Raw genomic sequence first — 19,670 nt, forward strand, 5'->3', positions numbered from 1 at the left:
TACAGCCATTTCCTCATTGGCAACGAAGAAGAGTCGTACGAGCTTAAGAAGCTTGGTGATTATTCTGGGAATGCTGGCCATGCCTTAGAATATCATAAAAACATGAAATTCTCAACAAAAGATCGCGATAACGATTTATCTGACAAGAACTGTGCAGCAGATTATGGGTCTGGCTGGTGGTTTAAGAAATGCTTGAAGTGGTAAAAAGAAAAAGTAAAACACTTGAAACTATGTATATGCCCTATTGATTTCTTGATAATTTCAGTGATTTAAACGGACGATATGCACTAAAATATGTTGGGAGTGGAATTAAAAGAATAGCATGGTATTCAAATTCGCTTAAGTTCACACAAATGGTGATTCGGCCAAAGTCGTATTAAACGACTTTAACTTCAACTAGAACATTTCAATGTAAAGTTCTAAATAATCGTTCGTTTCAATAAAGAAATATCTATGCATGCAGCCATTTCTAAATTTGGTTGTAAATTAAAATTAATGTATTGGGTAGAATTTGTTGGAATTAATTATCGCAAGCATCAGGTTATTTACGCCTGCCTGGTCCAACATGTGTCAGAACACATCTATTACGACATATGTATGTAATTAAAGTAATGTAAATGACAAAAGAATATTCCGAGCAAAGACAGGCTTTGGAACTATAATATTTGCCTAATAGGCGTGTGGATGATATTGCAATCTATATGAGATTGAAATACATGCTCACAGCTCGCATAATGCATGAATGATGCGCGCCGAGAAGTTGAGTTTACTGACTAATTAAATCCACTCCTTTATGTTTTTAACTAAGAACTATTGTAGTGACCGAAAATAAATAACAATTCGAGTCATAGGTATAAACACAGAATAGTGGGAACAAATAATAAAATACGATTCGGTATGTCATGAGTCACCCTACGGTCGTTGTTGTTATCTATCTTTGTTTATCATTCGCATAGCGCAAGACATACAGATCATACGATTGCACCGCAAGCACAGATTTTGATCGTACGATTGTACCGCAAGCAGACGAAGAAGAGATGATCGCGCGACTGCGCTTAGCGCCACTTAAACCAGCGTGATTAGCTAAGCTGCCGATCATAATTAAAAAGATCTTTGACGATAGCAGACGCGACGTTCAGATCATATATTAAATTAAAAGCAAAACGTGGGTGAATTATTATACTGCACAAAAAGATTATATCCGTGGATAGTGCGAACAGCAAACCATTTAAATAAGTGTCTAGTGATTTGGCAATAGGTACGTTAAAGTATTAGTGGTTGTAATTCGCTAATTATTTAATAATTTAGGTGACCACCTTGATTTAGCTCAATAGCTAGAGCTATCACCAAAGCCCAAAGACTGCGAAAGAGTAGTTGGTTTTTTTTATGTGACTCGTGCGGTCAACGGCATGCAGCGATGAAATAAAAGACCTGACTGCGCAGCAGATTAACCTACCACGAAGACAAGATACCCTCACCGACACGGAGTCAACTCTCGACGACGTCAGTTTCATTAACGGCCAAAAGAGAGACTTCACCCACAACAACCAGAAATAAAGAAATCGGGATCTCTAAAACAACCTATCCCATGACGTAGGACAACCTCGTTTAGATCTCGGCTTTGTCCCAATACCTTAGTTAAGTAAGGACCCGACGGAAGGTAGAGCATTGCGTCAGCTGATGCGCTAATGCAGGAACACAGCGAAGGTAGCCAGAGCAGACTATGTGCGTTGCTCTAAAAAGGTTTTTATAAAAAAAAAAAAAAAAAAAAAAAAAAAAAAGATAATTAGATCAAGAGACCTTTATATTTTTATGTTTTAACCCCAGCAGCTAAAATCAACATACTATCGTCATCTTGGGCCCAGGGATACAACGGTATGCAGATATATATATAAAAACAATAAAAACGCTATGTAAGTAATTGAAGGATAAGAAAACAAGAAAAATATAAAGTTCTCTAAAATCTAACGTTGATAGACTTCAACAAAAGTAAATAAGAAATATGGAAAAAACATAAACATAAACTATAATATACTTGCGTAAATGTAGTTGGAAATATTTAAATTATAATGAATTTATACGTTAATAGAATGAAAAATTATACAAGATCCAAAAATGAAGTAAGAAATGAAAGAATTATAAAATTATAATGGGAACGAAAATGTAACGCGAGTTAAAACTAAATGTTGTAGATAATAAGAAATATTGTAAACAAACATAATTAGAATATAAGAAAAGGCATTAACGCATAAGTATAGAGTAGTATTGATTAGCAAACCTTATCATCTCCCCATCATACCTCTCTCTTAGAATGTCATGGTATTCTGACGGTTTGATTAGTTTTTTTTGTTTAATACTGAATTAAAATGATGGAAATGAATATGAATTCATAAGTTTTTTTGGTCTGTCGACTATCCATGCCAGGATCGTGTAAGGTGTAATATAGTCTTAAAGACTTGATTAGGGACGATACAACTAAAATATAGTATTGTCAAGGTACGGAGGGTAGAGACGAGGGACGAACAACACCTACTGTCTCTCTGTCGGTCAAAGTCATGTTTAAGTTTACCATATTAATATTGCGTGTCGGCGCATTGGTCCAAATACAGTCAAATTCGAAATATAGTTTCTGAAGCGCACTATAACTAAAGTGTGTTAGGGTGCAAAAGTGTAGAATAGGTGGAGAAGAACCCCGACAATCCGGCGAGCTAGATACGAGCATAGCAAGAGTGCGCACCTCGAAGCCTTCTACACGCCATAAGCAAGCCTGTACTTAACATCCACAGGCGACATACAGCGCTCTCGTCGAGAGAGTCGCAACTTAGTCAAACCCGTACGCTACATAACTTTAATGGCGCCCAACGTGGGGCCCGAGACAGTACACAACTTTAATCAAATACCACTGTGGGAGCATAGACAGTTTAGTTTTCAACCTTTTAGTACTGTCTGGGTTCCTAAAGCTCACCCATCAATCCATCCATACAATTCATGTTTTAGTGAACTAAAAGTCATTTATATATTTGTGCAGACAACATTCTCTTACGCTTAGGATCTTTTTCGTGGAATTAGCGATTGCAATTCATTGTTTTGGATTGGTCGACCTGAATAGACCTACAGCTTCAGAGGGTGATGATCAATAAGTATATGATTGATATTATACAAATTGTAGAATACATCTCAATTATTTTTGGAACACAGTAGATTTACTTCAATGTGAGTGCTGTCCAGTAATTGAATGTTCTGGTTAATGAAATAGAACAATTAACGATAATAGGTGTAGACCACTATGTACTAGACTGACACCATCTTATAGTTTCTGGCATGGAAAAAGACAGACATATTAGTACCCCAAACAATTTTAATCCTTAATTATTAGTTTTTAAATAGTCCAAGCAAAATGTCGGTGATCCATAGCACGGAAGATATAGCATCCGCATTGCAAACGGAAGAACCTTTTTGCTGTATGTGTAACGAAGTATTAAATAGAAAAGATCTTGTAGCAAAAACCCCATGTAGGCATATTTTCCATAAACTTTGTATTATAGACCATCTTAAGGTAACTCCAAAATGCCCAACATGTAACGCTGATTGCACGGCAATGGCCTTAACATTCTCGAACAATACCTTGTTTGCAGAGCTTCGCTCGGAAGCCGGCCCACAACCTGGTGCAAACGAAACCCTAAGTACAAGTGGCAATAGGCTAAATTACCCTAGGAGAAACCAAAGATCCACTAGAGGTCGAGGGATAAGTCCAAGGCGGGGTATGCAAACTCGATCCACCACTCGACAAGAATCTGACCGTAATTTGAACACTACTAGTATCGGACTTAACAACCAAGACGAGATAGCTACCTATATTCAAGCTTCAATAAATATTCAACAGCAGCAATTGGTAGAACAACTCACGACACACTTATCAAAAATTATTGAGACATCTCTGCAAAGTAAATTAGAATCTCTTAAACTGGTCCCACCAGAACAACCACCATCCTCTGCTAACGACAGCAACCTTAGGATCAGTAATACAGACATACAACAGTCTCATTACAATAACGTTGAGAACATCTCAAGGTCTAGTGTCAATCAGAATAGCTCCATTTTAAATAGTTCACCTGGGAAAGTACCCAACATTATGCAAAGTTGGCACATCAAATTTGATGGGTCCAAGAATTGCATGCGAACAGACGAATTTATTTATCGCGTTCGTTCTCTTACCAAACAAAATTTGAATAACGAATTTCAACTCTTATGTGACCATTTATATCTATTGTTTACGGGTAAAGCTAGTGATTGGTACTGGAAATTTCATCGTACTCACTCCAACTTTACTTGGGAAATCTTTTGCTTAGAGTTCAAGAGAAGATTTGAAGATATAGAAACCGATTATGACATATGGGAAAAGATTAGGAAACGTCGCCAAGGCGAAAACGAACCATTTGATGACTGCCAATACTCAATAGAAGATCTTGTTGATAGACTCCAAAATGGGATACCTGAAAATGAATTAGTTGATCTGTTGATTCGAAACGCCAAGCCTATAGTACATCACGAATTACTTCATTTAAATGTTTCAAACAGATCGCAGCTCCGAAGAGAAATTAGGAAACACGAACAGTTTTATAACGACATTAGAACTTTTAAGCCTCGGGCTGTGCGTTCATACGTCACAGAATTGTCAGTACCCAACGATTCCGAACAGTTATCGGATGTTGCTAACGTTTCAGAGAACTTATCCGAAATACAAAGACATACCACAAAAACAGTTCAAGTTTGTTGGAATTGTGACAAACCTGGTCACAGATTCGACGATTGCGTAGGGCCTAGAAAAATATTTTGTTTTGGCTGTGGAGCTAAAGAAATATTCAAGCCTATGTGTCCGAAATGTAACCCTTCGGGAAACCGGAAACGGGATGTGTCAACCAACACCAAGTAGACACATCCTCCGAACCCATTGATAGTCAGGATATTGGCACTCAAACGGACCACCAATATAATTCTTCCAACACTCACTTTTCATTCGCACCTTTACATGAAAGAATACGAAATTACAACGTAGCCCGTAACCGAATTTTCAATAAAATAGATGAATTTAGATATAGAATTAAGCCTAAGCGTTCAACTAAACGTTTAAGAGAATTCTGGAAAAGTATACGGAAGGTTAGGAGAAGGTTTATATCAGCCATTTTTCTAAGCTCAGATGATAGACTTTTCACTGAAATTAGTATAGAAGGTAGAAGTTATATAGCCCTGCTAGACTCAGGAGCCACAACAAGTTGTATTGGCGGTTCGGCAGCAAAAGAATTGTTATTGAACAAAAAAGTTAGAAAATGTTCGGGATACATTAAAACCGCGAATGGAACACCTAGCAAGGTAATAGCCAAGTTTACAAGTCAAATTAAATACCAAGGGAAAGAAGCAGATCTAGAAATGTTTATCATTCCAGACTTGAAGCAAGACGTATATCTAGGCATTGACTTTTGGGATAAATTTGGACTTTTAGACAAAATAACATCACAAGACGGTGTAGCAGAATTAGATGTAGGTACCGCAGATGAAAATATAGACCCACCCAACTATCACGTATTGTCGAAAGAAGAGAAGGCACGACTTGATAAAGTCATAGCAGTTTTTCCATCTTTCGCTACTGAAGGTCTTGGTCGCACCAGCTTAATAACGCATTCTATAGATGTTGGCTCTGCAATACCCATAAAACAACGTCATTGGCCAGTTTCGCCAGCTATTGAAAAGATTATGTTTGCTGAAGTCGATAACATGTTGGCACTAGATGTCATAGAAGAGTCAAACAGTCCTTGGAGTAGCAATTGTGTTTTAGTCAAAAAGGGAGAAAAATATCGACTCTGTTTAGACTCGAGAGAAGTTAATAAGGTTACTAGGCGGGATGCATACCCTTTGCCTCATATTGATGGCATTTTAAGTCGTTTACCACCAGCTCGTTTTATTACCGGCTTAGATATGAAACACGCATATTGGCAAATTCCTCTAGACGAGAAATCTCAACAATATACGGCTTTCACGGTCCCGAATAGACCTTTATATCAGTATAAAATGATGCCCTTCGGTTTATGCAACGCCGCACAAACACTATGTAGATTAATGGATCAAGTTATTCCAGCTCATTTGCGAACACGAGTCTTTGTATACCTAGATGATCTCCTTATTTTGTCTGACGACTTCGATTCACACTTGTTGTTGTTGCAAGAAATAGCACTTTGCTTACGCAGAGCAAATCTTACAATAAACATAAGCAAATCAAAGTTTTGTATGAAAGAAGTCACCTATCTCGGATTCATAATCGGAGACGGTCAAATAAGAACAAATCCCGATAAGATTAAAGCCATCAGTGAGTTTCCTGTTCCTACCACTGTGAAACAACTACGGCGATTTTTAGGTTTATCAGGTTGGTACAGACGATTTGTTGAAAACTACGCCACTGTTAGTTTTGCTTTGACAGAGCTATTAAAACAAAAGAAAGGCATAGAGTGGAATCCAGAAGCCCAACAATCGTTCGAATCTTTAAAGTCTTGTTTAACAGCTTCACCAATTCTGATCACACCAGACTTTTCGAAACCATTTGTTTTGCTTTGTGACGCAAGCATGTATGGAATAGGTTGTGTTTTAGCTCAAGAACGGGACGGAGTTGAGCTGCCTATAGCTTATATGTCTGAAAAACTCTCAAAAGCACAACGCAATTATTCTGTGACAGAATTAGAATGTTTAGCAGTCATTAAAGGCATCAAAAAGTTTAGATCGTATATCGAAGGTCAGGAATTTGTAGTGATAACTGATCACGCCGCTCTTAAATGGTTAATGAATCAGAAAGATTTATCCGGCAGACTTGCCAGATGGTCCATGAAGTTACGAACCTTTACGTTTAGTATTTTGCATAGAAAAGGCTCACTAAATGTGGTAGCAGATACCTTATCTCGGCAAAATGACCCAGCTATTGAAGAGATGACTTTTAATTGTCCGATAATAGATTTAACGTCACGAGAATTCAAATCACCCGAATATTTAAGTCTAATTGAGAAAGTCAAATTAAATCAATCCAGATTTCCCGATCTAAAAGTAATTGACGATTTCGTTTACAAAAGAACAGAGTTTTCTTCTGGCGAAGAAGAACAAGAAAATAGTTCTTGGAAACTTTGGGTACCATCAACATTAGTGACTGAAGTTTTACAGCAGGCACATGACGCGCCAAGTTCAGCACATTGTGGTATGAGTAAAACTGTGGAAAAGATAAAAAGATATTTGTTTTGGCCTAGAATGGTTAGTCAGATTCGAAAATATATATCCGAATGTATCGTATGTCGCACGACAAAGAGCCCAAATACCATTCTTAAACCGCCAATGGGTAGACCCTTTTCATCTGATAGACCTTTTCAAAAATTATATATTGATTTGTTAGGACCCTATCCACGTTCCAAAAAAGGTAATATTGGCATGCTTATAGTTGTTGACCATTTCACGAAATTCCATTTCTTGTGTCCGCTTAAGAAGTTCACGGCTTCTAAAATTTGTGAATTCTTAGAAGACGCTATATTTTACACATTTGGAGTACCAGAAATGATACTCACAGATAATGGATCTCAATTTAAATCCAGTGCTTTTCAGGCCTTCTTAACGAGTTTCGGTGTAACTCAAAAGTGCACCGCGATTTATTCACCACAAGCTAATGCTAGTGAGCGATTAAATAGATCTGTGTTAGCCGCTATACGAGCCTACATAGGTTCTGAACATACCGATTGGGATGTAAATCTTAATGCTATTAGTGGAGCTTTGAGAGCTTCATTACACCGAAGTACAGGATATTCTCCTTATTTTCTTGCTTTTGGTCAAAACATGATTTTAAATGGGAAAGATTACTCTCTATTAAGGAACCTAGATCTTTTGAATGATGACACCAAACTAAGCAATCAAGATACATTACAGTTGCTGCGACAAAAAGCAAAACAAAACATAAATAAATGTCATGAAGCAAACGCCAATAGATATAATTTACGTAGTCGTAATGTTCAGCTGTGTGTAGGAGATACAGTTTATGCACGGAACTTTACTCAGAGTAATGCTATTAAAAGATTTAGCGCTAAGCTGGCACCAGTATTTATTCCAGCGAGAGTACACCAAAAGCGCAGTCCAAATTACTATGTACTTAAAACAGAAGACGGAAAGAACCTAGGGGTATACCACCTAAAAGATATACAGATTCGTACCTAAATTAAAATCATATGGTCTTCAGATAATGGTTCTTCGAGCAGGTCTTGCAACATTATCTGTGCTGTAGTGACCGAAAATAAATAACAATTCGAGTCATAGGTATAAACACAGAATAGTGGGAACAAATAATAAAATACGATTCGGTATGTCATGAGTCACCCTACGGTCGTTGTTGTTATCTATCTTTGTTTATCATTCGCATAGCGCAAGACATACAGATCATACGATTGCACCGCAAGCACAGATTTTGATCGTACGATTGTACCGCAAGCAGACGAAGAAGAGATGATCGCGCGACTGCGCTTAGCGCCACTTAAACCAGCGTGATTAGCTAAGCTGCCGATCATAATTAAAAAGATCTTTGACGATAGCAGACGCGACGTTCAGATCATATATTAAATTAAAAGCAAAACGTGGGTGAATTATTATACTGCACAAAAAGATTATATCCGTGGATAGTGCGAACAGCAAACCATTTAAATAAGTGTCTAGTGATTTGGCAATAGGTACGTTAAAGTATTAGTGGTTGTAATTCGCTAATTATTTAATAATTTAGGTGACCACCTTGATTTAGCTCAATAGCTAGAGCTATCACCAAAGCCCAAAGACTGCGAAAGAGTAGTTGGTTTTTTTTATGTGACTCGTGCGGTCAACGGCATGCAGCGATGAAATAAAAGACCTGACTGCGCAGCAGATTAACCTACCACGAAGACAAGATACCCTCACCGACACGGAGTCAACTCTCGACGACGTCAGTTTCATTAACGGCCAAAAGAGAGACTTCACCCACAACAACCAGAAATAAAGAAATCGGGATCTCTAAAACAACCTATCCCATGACGTAGGACAACCTCGTTTAGATCTCGGCTTTGTCCCAATACCTTAGTTAAGTAAGGACCCGACGGAAGGTAGAGCATTGCGTCAGCTGATGCGCTAATGCAGGAACACAGCGAAGGTAGCCAGAGCAGACTATGTGCGTTGCTCTAAAAAGGTTTTTATAAAAAAAAAAAAAAAAAAAAAAAAAAAAAAAAAGATAATTAGATCAAGAGACCTTTATATTTTTATGTTTTAACCCCAGCAGCTAAAATCAACATACTATCGTCATCTTGGGCCCAGGGATACAACGGTATGCAGATATATATATAAAAACAATAAAAACGCTATGTAAGTAATTGAAGGATAAGAAAACAAGAAAAATATAAAGTTCTCTAAAATCTAACGTTGATAGACTTCAACAAAAGTAAATAAGAAATATGGAAAAAACATAAACATAAACTATAATATACTTGCGTAAATGTAGTTGGAAATATTTAAATTATAATGAATTTATACGTTAATAGAATGAAAAATTATACAAGATCCAAAAATGAAGTAAGAAATGAAAGAATTATAAAATTATAATGGGAACGAAAATGTAACGCGAGTTAAAACTAAATGTTGTAGATAATAAGAAATATTGTAAACAAACATAATTAGAATATAAGAAAAGGCATTAACGCATAAGTATAGAGTAGTATTGATTAGCAAACCTTATCATCTCCCCATCATACCTCTCTCTTAGAATGTCATGGTATTCTGACGGTTTGATTAGTTTTTTTTGTTTAATACTGAATTAAAATGATGGAAATGAATATGAATTCATAAGTTTTTTTGGTCTGTCGACTATCCATGCCAGGATCGTGTAAGGTGTAATATAGTCTTAAAGACTTGATTAGGGACGATACAACTAAAATATAGTATTGTCAAGGTAGGGAGGGTAGAGACGAGGGACGAACAACACCTACTGTCTCTCTGTCGGTCAAAGTCATGTTTAAGTTTACCATATTAATATTGCGTGTCGGCGCATTGGTCCAAATACAGTCAAATTCGAAATATAGTTTCTGAAGCGCACTATAACTAAAGTGTGTTAGGGTGCAAAAGTGTAGAATAGGTGGAGAAGAACCCCGACAATCCGGCGAGCTAGATACGAGCATAGCAAGAGTGCGCACCTCGAAGCCTTCTACACGCCATAAGCAAGCCTGTACTTAACATCCACAGGCGACATACAGCGCTCTCGTCGAGAGAGTCGCAACTTAGTCAAACCCGTACGCTACACTATCTCAAGTGAAACGATTCATAGCAAAAATATGCTTCAGTTGAAACAATGTACTATAATTATACCCTGAACCCATTGAAAATGGGAAATGGTTTTGTTGAAATGTATGTAACAGGCAGAAGGAGGCGTGGCAGACCCCACAAGTATATATATTCTTGATATGGTATATATATTCTTATTGAAATATCAGTTGCAGTTCACTGCAGCGCAGCCGTCCCTGTGTAAGTTCGTGTGTGTGTGTGTGAATTATTTTTGAAATATCAGTTTCTCGAAGGGTTCAGGGGATCTCGCAGTCGAGCAGTCGCGACTAGAGCTTTTATTATAGGCGATATATGTAGTGAAGAAGTGTTTAAGATTTATTTCAAAATTAATTTGGATGTGCTATCCCATCACAATAATTAGTGGGAAGCGTATTTTATGTTTCAACAAACAGCTCCTAAAACTCCAGAATTTAATTAGTTCTTGTTCATTCATTTATTTATTTATTTATTCATTTTTCGTTTTTTGCCTACAGTTAATATTGTGTAGCTTTGTTACCTACACGATTTAAGACTTTGACAGTTACTTAATTCTTGTTTCAGTCTGATTTCATATAACATTCTTAATAAACTCGCCAGCTCCAGCCAGGCTAGCTAATTTATTTGCTCTGTGCAGTTGGCAAATAAAACTACAAATCGTTCTGTTCTTTTGAGCCATTCAATAAAACGGCTAAAACTTTCAACTGCTTATTGCTTTGACAGCGCCAACACCCACTTTCGCTCGCTGTTGATTGCCTGCTTCTTCTTCTTCTTCTTCGCTTTCTTCCTAATTTTCATCTTGTTGTTAGCTGTGCGCTTTATGCTTGTGGCACTTTATAAATCTGAGATGCAGCGCCTGGCAGCAAGAAGGCGAATGGCATAAAGTGCATTGCGTACTTGCAGCTAAACATGAAATGAAAATTGAAAATGGAAAATGGAAAATAAAGGAAGAAATAAAAATATAAAATAACAACTGCAAAAACAACTGTGAAATGCAAACGTCAAGGAAATTTAATTAATTTTTAACGTTGGCGCCAAACACTTGGCCATGGCCCAAACAAAAAGCCAAAAGAGCTCTTATAAGTTCTGCATTATGGCAACTGGCAACACGGGAAAAGCCAACGGCGACGCACTTGAAATATATACACAAAAAAAGAATAAAATAAAATAACATAAACATACACAAAATGAATGAAAAGAAAATGCCAAAGAGAGTGAGAGAGCCTGGAAAACTGTGTGAAAATGATGAAAAACTGCAGCGATGGCTATCAAAAAGGCAGCTGCAGCTGCATAACTTGGCCGCGCACAAAGAGCCGAGCTTTCCTTTTTGTATCTTTAGGCGAGAGCACAGGTGGGTGTGTAGGTAGACAGATAGATAGATGGTGTGGGCCATAGTGGTAGCCATGTACTTACCTTGAGCACCGTCACGCCACTCCTCAACCCCGTAATCAGGCAAAGCGTTAGCCGACTCAAATTTATTTCTATGACGTCTCTTGCCATCTTTTTTTTTATAATTTTATGCAGCAAGAATCAGCAAGACAGACAGTGTGAGAGTGCGAGCCAGAGAGGGAGAGAGAGAGAGAGAGAGAGAGAGAGAAAGAGTGTGAGAGTTGGACGTGTTTTTGGCACGGCACAAGGTATATGAATAATGACGGTTGGAGTTTTGTTTATTATCGTTTTGTTGTTGTTGAAAATTTTCATGTTCTTAGTTTTGTTTTTGTTTTTGTTTTGCAGGCAACATGAAAGAAATAGTCAGAAAACGAGCTGAACAGGTTGGGAAAAGCAAAAGAAAAAGCCATATAAAAACGTATAATACATATAGACGTAATAGTATTCCAAGTATTTTTATTTAATTTTTGCATTTATTTGCATTTAATAGACGTCTGCGAGAGAGGAGCGCAAACATGGCAAACAAACAAAAGTAAATACGGTAAGACAGGCAAAAATAAAAAAAAAAAAAATGGACACAGAAAATAGCATGCGAGCCAATGGAAATGAGCGAGATGGAGAGAGTGAGTGAGGGAGAGAAACTTGGTAAAGGGTTTACGTTACGAGTGGAGCTTCAGTTGAGAGACTTTGTCCAGAGTTTGCTGGAAATATTTTTGCAGCTATTGGACAAGGCTCTTTATGAAAACCAATTTAGTTAGAAAATTACTTTAAAGCTTCTTTTCCCACAATTTTACTGAAATCAATAAGACTTTTTTTTCATGGCTGCTAGACTTGAGCTATTTTTGGAGTCGTGGAGTGCTGATGATTTGCAGTGCACAAGGTTGATAAATAGAAAATTATGCAAAACCAATTAAGACGAAGGTTGAGTGAGTGCTGAATGGGTGCCTTATGATAGTTGTTGAATTAAAGTTAAGCACAGCTTTTGACTGTTTTCAGACTGAGAAAGAAAAGCGAAAGCCTTTGGCTGCACTTACCGTAGCTGCGGTTCAACATGGCCATCTCGGATATTATTGCTGTTGTGGGCGTGGGCATTTCTGTGATACGTATAGAAAATTAGAACAAAATTTCACATTTTAAAATTGATTTAGAAATGGTATTCCAAGGATATAGAGAGGAATTACAATTTATTTTTAATAAATATGTCCAAAAAAATAAAAATAAAATAAATACAAAGTTAAATTAATTGTAAAATAAAATATATATATTTTTTTTAAATATATATATATACATAAATATATTTAAAATATTAAGCTATTTTATTTTAAATAAAAATTGAAAGAGGAGAAGATGCACACTTTACGCATTAAGCAAAATTTATCAACTGCAATATAATGAATAATATAAAAAATATAATAAAATTATTTTTATTAATTATTTATTAATTTCTTTACTTATTTATTTATTTTATGTTTCTTTTCTTTACCTTTAATAGCTGAAATGAATTATATTTCAGACTACTAAAATAGTTCAAATTTCAGTTGTCTTTAAAATAATTGTGAAAAATAAATCATGGATAAAAAATAAATATTTTTAAATATTATTTCTTTAAAAATATAAACTGCTCATTTGACAACTTTTTTAAAATATGTGAAACTATAGCAATACTTTATGGTATTTAAATAATGTCAACTCTTTGACAGCCAGCAATAAAAAATGAGAAAACTTTCAACTGATGAAAAATGCGAAGTCATTTTTTATGGCTGCTGCACAAATGCAGCAAATAAATTGCAGTAAATTAAAAAAATAGTTGAAAGCTACAACAAAAAAAATAAATAACATCAGTTAAATATATACGTGAATTTATATATATGTATATTTGTGTGTGCGTCTGTCACTCACCGTCGAGCTTAATGTTGCCATCGGTTTCGCCCAGCGAGTTTTTTGCCACGCAGCGATAGGTGCCAAAATCGTTCGGGCCAACGGCGCGAATTTTTAACTTCATATATTTCGTATAACCGCTGACGGTTGATGTGGTCTCGTATTTATCGCCCGCCCGGGAAGTGTCTGCAAAAAAAAACAGGGTATAAAAACACCAGAGGTAAGCCGGCAGTTTGAATGAAATTCAACATTGAAAAAATATATGTAGAAAATATATATAATTCACGATAAAAATTACAGCTTTAAAGTTTAGCTTAACAAACGAAAGACTTTAAGAGCAAAGACAAAATAAATCAATTAATTAATGTCACCTGCATTTCTTAGCCACTCTCTGTATGTGTGTGTTCGTTTGTTGGTTTTTGTGTATATGTGTATATGTGTGTGTTTTCAATGGCAACTCAAACTAATTACGCGCTTCTCGCCTCGCTTGTCCCTCACTCTCTCTCTCTCTCTCTCTCTCTCTCTCGTTCACCCGCGCTCGTTGTCCCTCACTCCAGCCATCTGCGTGTATGTGTAATTAAAACTGCCGTAGTTCAATAGTAGGGGTGTTCCCTCTGCCCTGAACTAAATAAAACTTTTCTCATTAATCAGTGAAAATCTAAAAGAAAAACTTTTGTTCAATGCTCTATACGCTTTTTTTCCTGCTTCTTCCAAGTTTATTTTTTCTGCTTCTTCTGGCGCTGGCTTTAATTTCGCTGCCTATTTTTATGTCTTTTTCTGGTCTAGCCTAGGCTCAGGCATAGAGAGAAATACAATATTGGGCATAAGTAGCAGCATTAAATATATAAACTTAATTTCAGTTTGATTGTTTGGCGCAGTGTAAGGCGATATCGCATGTTGCTCATACGCCATGTGTTGCCTCAAAGTGTATGTGTGAGTCTGTATGTGTGTGTGTGTGTGACAAATGTCTTTTAGCAAAAACAATTTGCGTTGCGGCACATGCATGCTCCTCTTTTTTTCTTGTTCATTGTTTTTTTTTTTTTTTTGTCGTTTTCCTTTTTCTTTATTTTTTTTTTTTTTTTTGTATAGTCAGTCACCTTTTGTGACGCCGCAGTTTCTCAGATACTTTTCGTGCTGTATTATAAGCCGATCCGACACGCAAATATATAATTTAACTCATAATCAAAGGCAGCAAAGCACCAGCAGCAGCAGAGACCTCGACATATGCGATTCGGCGCAACTTTATACTTTTAATACACCGCCATTCGATATTGGGACATAAAACACAAGTTGCTTGTTTTTTTCCATATTCTTTTCTTTTTTTTTTATCGGGCTGACTGTGGCATGCATCAGCGACAGTCTGTGAGAGAATTGCTTGTCCTGTCCCTGACTAAGTCTGTGATAAATGGCATATGCCAGCGACAGTTGCCGAGAGGGCTGTTTGACAAGTTGTTGGGCTTCTTTTTGACGGAATTGGGCTAGAATTGAGACAGCATTGAATGATATCGGCAAGAGCATAGTCATGAGAGGGGAGGGAACGCATAGTTATTAAGTAGAATTGGCTAATAATTCTATATTTCACATAGCATGTAATATGACTTTGACTCTATATATAGTTGCAGCTCAAAGCCGCTAAAGGCTGCATCTGTATGTTTAATGAGAAATATAATCGTATCTCTAAATATTATATATTTGCAGATAACTAAATATTCAAGCACAAATATGAGCATAATAAAACCGTATAGAAATTTATGCCTTATAGCTGAAGACATTTATATATGTAATATCTATTTTTTTAAGTGGAACATTTTTCATTGAAAATATTGATAAGCAGATCAACTCATAATCTTCTTGCCTAATGGCAGGTATTCGATTGCAGCTCTGATAACTTTTAAGAATTATTTTTGTTAAACTTAGCTATTTGCAAAAATACATACATATGCATCAATGCCTAGTCCTAGATAGTCATATATACATATATTTGTATATATATACAAATCTTTCTCTTTCTATACCTCTCACGTTCACTCAATGTATACATACATATATTTATTTTCTATATTCGCAATCGTTTTGAATATTCAAAGATGTCTTAGCTCTGCATCAATTCAAGTTACATATAAAATTGACTCTCAATGTCCATTTTAAAATACATACATACATGTATATCTTACGTAAATATCTTTGCCTAACGTTTGCTTACTTTTCAAATCGCGCATATATGTATATATATATTTTTTTCTTTTATTTATTACACCATATTAGTATTAATTATAATTATTATTATTTTATTCATTTCTTATGTTCCATTCATATTTAGAACTCAAGTCAAATATATTTCCAACTGTCTCGTCGACTTTTAATTTGATGTATGTGCTTCTTCTTCTTTAGCTTCCGCCACTTCTTCTCCATTTTCAATCTGCAAACTGAACTAGATAGCTTTCTTTCCCTAGTTTCTTTGGCCACCCTACATGAACGTGAAACACACACATACACACACGCACGCACACATCCATACTAGTTTCTATGCGTTTCACTGCGGAATCGCTTAAAATTTATTACCCAAAAAGTTTTTGGTGTCTGTTTGCCATTCATCATGCGCGACGCCACCGAAAATATTCGTATCTGCGGCTCGCGTTTTGCTCGCTGCCTATGCGTGTGTGCATATGAAATGTCTCTACAACCTGGGCTATAATTTGCCCAGCACACACACACACACGCACATACACCTGAATGTCGTGTCACTTATATCTTTGTGTGCTTGTGTGTGTGTGTGTGTGTGTGTGTGTGTGGCATATCGAACAAACAAATCGCATTTAAGCATAGAAATAAGATATAAGCATGTTAGTCTAGCTATTATAATGTCTATACTCATGACTGGCAAGAGCTGAGTCATCAGCTAAGGATCATAAAAAGAACAAAAACAACTGAGTGCCAGCTCTTTTGGGTCCCATGAATATTTAGCCCTGAAAAGTATGCTACGATTTGTTGTGTATATGAGTTTTATTGATTTTAGCATTTTAGCCAGCGACATGTTAATTATATTCGATTTTCATTTATTTTCACGGCACACAACTGAGCTGAGGTTATCCTTTTGGCCCTGCCACATGCACTCATGTGTGTGTGTTTGCCAATGTGATTATGTTCAAATAATTTCCGCTGCAGCATAATATTTTGTGACATTCCGAGCTACTGTCTGAATATTTGGCTCATCTGATGTTATTTTTCGCTGCTCTCATATTTATTTCCATTCCGCTTTCTATTATCAATGCAATGTTTACAATAAGCGATTTCCAGTTTTTGATAATATACCATATTGCATTTCCGACTCACTCTGGCACAGCTCAGCGATTCATTAAAATCAATTGTTTTGCAGGAAACTTTGCTGTAATTGAATTAGTAATCAATTAAAGCGAATTGCGAATACGGCAATCAGTAAAATATGAGCTACAAAGACAGATTGATACACATGTTTTCATATGCGTTGATTATGTTTTGATTTTGCTCAGATTGTTTGTTTAATTTAATGTGTGCTAAAAATTAAATCTTCATTTGCATATATTAATATAAATTTAACAAATGTACACAAAAATAGTTTACGAGCGAAAAAATAATTGTTGCTGAACAAGTTGGATTCTGTGAAGCGTCGAAAAAGTTAAAACACTGTTGACTTGAGTTAATCTTTACATTTGTGTTGACCACTCAATAAAAAAGCTTGAATATTTCTTATAATTGAGTACTAAGTATTAGAAATTATATCAAATCTAAAATTGAGAGCATTTGATTGTACTTCATCATGAGAACCGAATCAAGCTCCAGTGCTGCTTATCCGTAGCTGCTGATAGAGCCGCATGTAAAACACTTGCACTTCTCTCTCTCTCCCTCTCTCACTTACTTTGCAGCGCGATCGTTAAATCAAAATTGTGATCTGCCCGTCATATTAAATATCACATATATGAAGTATTAAACAATCCCTAGACTAGAACAGATAGCACAGAATTCATACAATTCATTACATATTTAAGCATCGCATTTTCGGATAAGCAAAGAAAGTCTAAGAAAATATAAGAAAATTTATCAATAAAATCAAGTCTTGATATTCCTTAAATCGAAAAAATGCCCATGACAAAAATTCATTCTCGATAATTCTCGATGATTCGAATTTCTACGTGAATCCAAAAAAAAAAAATATTTGGGACTCGACTGTATTAAATAAAATTTGCATAAATCATTATTAAATCTTATACGAAAATATGTATCCACAGATTTATTTTCCTACAAAATAAATAAGAAAAAGAAACAAAATTGTTTCTGAATAAAATAAGAGATAATTATTAAAATGTATATATGAATAACTTAAAATATGACAAATGCTTTTTATCAGATATATTCATCAGATTACAAAAATATGATTAAAAGACTATATATGTATATATGTATATTTGTTGAAGTCAGTAAATGCAGAGGCTCTCAACTGCCAGGAGAGGCAAAAAGGAGAAACGTTTAAGCACTTAAGCAGCTTTGCTTTGCTTGCCGCGGTGCACTTGGCCACTTCGTCTTTAAATGCGCTTGCTGGCCGGATCCTTTGAGCTGCAGGCGCCGTCAACCGTCAAGCATAGCAGCGATGCAGACAATCACTTTTAAAGCTCTACAATGTGACATTAACAGCTCAACAGTTGCTGTGCATGTTTTTCGAATGCCTGTCACTCAGTGCGTATGAGTAATGCGAAAGAGAAATCGCCACAGCAGCAGCAGCAGCAACAGCCCACGTTATTGTTTTCCAATGGATTTTCATTTGTTTTCATTTCAGTTGCAGTTACAGTCGCAGTCGCAGTTGCCTCTGGCAGCGGCAGTGGCAGTGGCACTGACTGTGTGCGGCAACGTCAGCGGCTTAACTTATTTTTTGGGCTTACGCCGTGATGCGAGTTTTAATTTTTGCCATTTTACATGACAATTTTCAGGCGCAATATTCTGGCCTTGGCCGCACAGCATGTTGATTACATTGTAAGCTCATTTACAAACGCTCCTCCACATAATAAACCTGGCTGCAATGCAAAGGCCCCCCGCTTGGCTTTTGGTCAAGATTGGAGTTATTTCACATATGCATACCTACATACAGAGGATTTATGTATATACATACAGAGTCAACCACACAACCACGTTGCCAATAAGTAGAGCTTAAGAGCTGGCTGGCATTTGACATTTACCTGATATTATCATGTCGCCGCGTTCCGTTGTCCAATAGTTAATAGAGGCCGGATATGCCTCAGTGTGACACTCCAGCATAACGTCCTGGCCCAAATAGGCGCCCTCTAGCTGGTTTGGTATAGACAGCATGGGAGGAACTGAAAAATGCGAGAGCAAATGTGTTTTAGAATTGAAAAGCATATTTTGAAAGCTATTGACAGAAACAATAATATTTATATTATATTTAAAAAAAAAAATAATATAAAAATATTTTAAATATAAACAAAACATATAAATAAATGTATTTACAGTTACCTTCTTTTATTTACTTAAAATGAATTCATACCTAAATTGCACATACATATATAATAAATTTGATATTTCTGATATATATTTAATATAGATACAATATATATATAAATATTTTTAAAATAGTAATAAAGATAATAATTTTAAAGCGAAGTCAACTTTTCAGTGTAAAATCAAATAAGATTGATGTTCGTACAATGAGACTCAGTGAGCAAAGGTATACGTGGCTCTATAAGTCAATGCAGACGATCTTCGCATTCACACACACACACTCAACTCACGTACTCTGTCGACGACACAGCCCTCGCTGCATTCAATGTAAGCAACCAATCGGAGACAAGCAGAGCGAGACTTACCAATTGCCAACCGATCGCCGAGCAGCCGAACGAGCTCCTTAAGCAAGCGACGCAATCAGTTGATCCCAGAGTCATTTGTTAAAGTGTGAGAAGAAGATATTTATCTCACCTACAATCCTATATATATAATACTAGGTTCGTGCAGTTAGGCAGTCGAACCAGATTTTAATCTTCTTACTTAACAATTAACAATAAATTGGAATA

At 36.2% G+C, this 19,670-nt stretch overlaps 1 protein-coding gene and 1 long non-coding RNA gene across 7 annotated transcripts in view; one reads left to right on the forward strand and one right to left on the reverse strand.

The window, feature by feature from the left end:
* The window catches only part of DIP-kappa (Dpr-interacting protein kappa), a 200,391-nt gene that overhangs the window by 120,168 nt on the left and 60,553 nt on the right, over positions 1–19,670 (reverse strand). For 3 of the 4 annotated variants that reach the window (XR_016196390.1, XM_089257270.1, XM_089257271.1), the window contains exons 9-12: positions 18,822–18,959; positions 13,636–13,800; positions 12,771–12,830; positions 11,761–11,847 (exon numbers count right to left, since the gene is read on the reverse strand). Coding sequence is in view for 3 of the 4 variants with exons in the window: in XM_089257270.1 (XP_089113396.1) it covers positions 11,761–11,847; positions 12,771–12,830; positions 13,636–13,800; positions 18,822–18,959 (450 nt within the window). In the remaining variant the exon portion in view is untranslated. The remainder of the gene's footprint in view (positions 1–11,760; positions 11,848–12,770; positions 12,831–13,635; positions 13,801–18,821; positions 18,960–19,670) is intronic. The other variant, XM_089257272.1, reaches the window with a different exon arrangement.
* LOC149091934 (uncharacterized) lies at positions 826–9,872 on the forward strand. 3 transcript variants are annotated; one of them, XR_016196384.1, is made up of 5 exons: positions 826–1,258; positions 1,309–1,743; positions 1,831–8,741; positions 8,792–9,226; positions 9,317–9,872. It is a non-coding gene; the product is annotated as an uncharacterized LOC149091934 (long non-coding RNA). The 3 variants fall into 3 exon arrangements; XR_016196385.1 differs by having other exon boundaries at positions 8,792–9,190; XR_016196386.1 differs by having other exon boundaries at positions 1,309–1,707.

Source organism: Drosophila navojoa, chromosome 3 (genome assembly GCF_054131105.1).
Source record: "Drosophila navojoa isolate 15081-1374.11 chromosome 3, UAZ_NAV_1.0, whole genome shotgun sequence".
In the NCBI taxonomy this organism is placed as follows: Eukaryota; Metazoa; Arthropoda; class Insecta; order Diptera; family Drosophilidae; genus Drosophila; species Drosophila navojoa.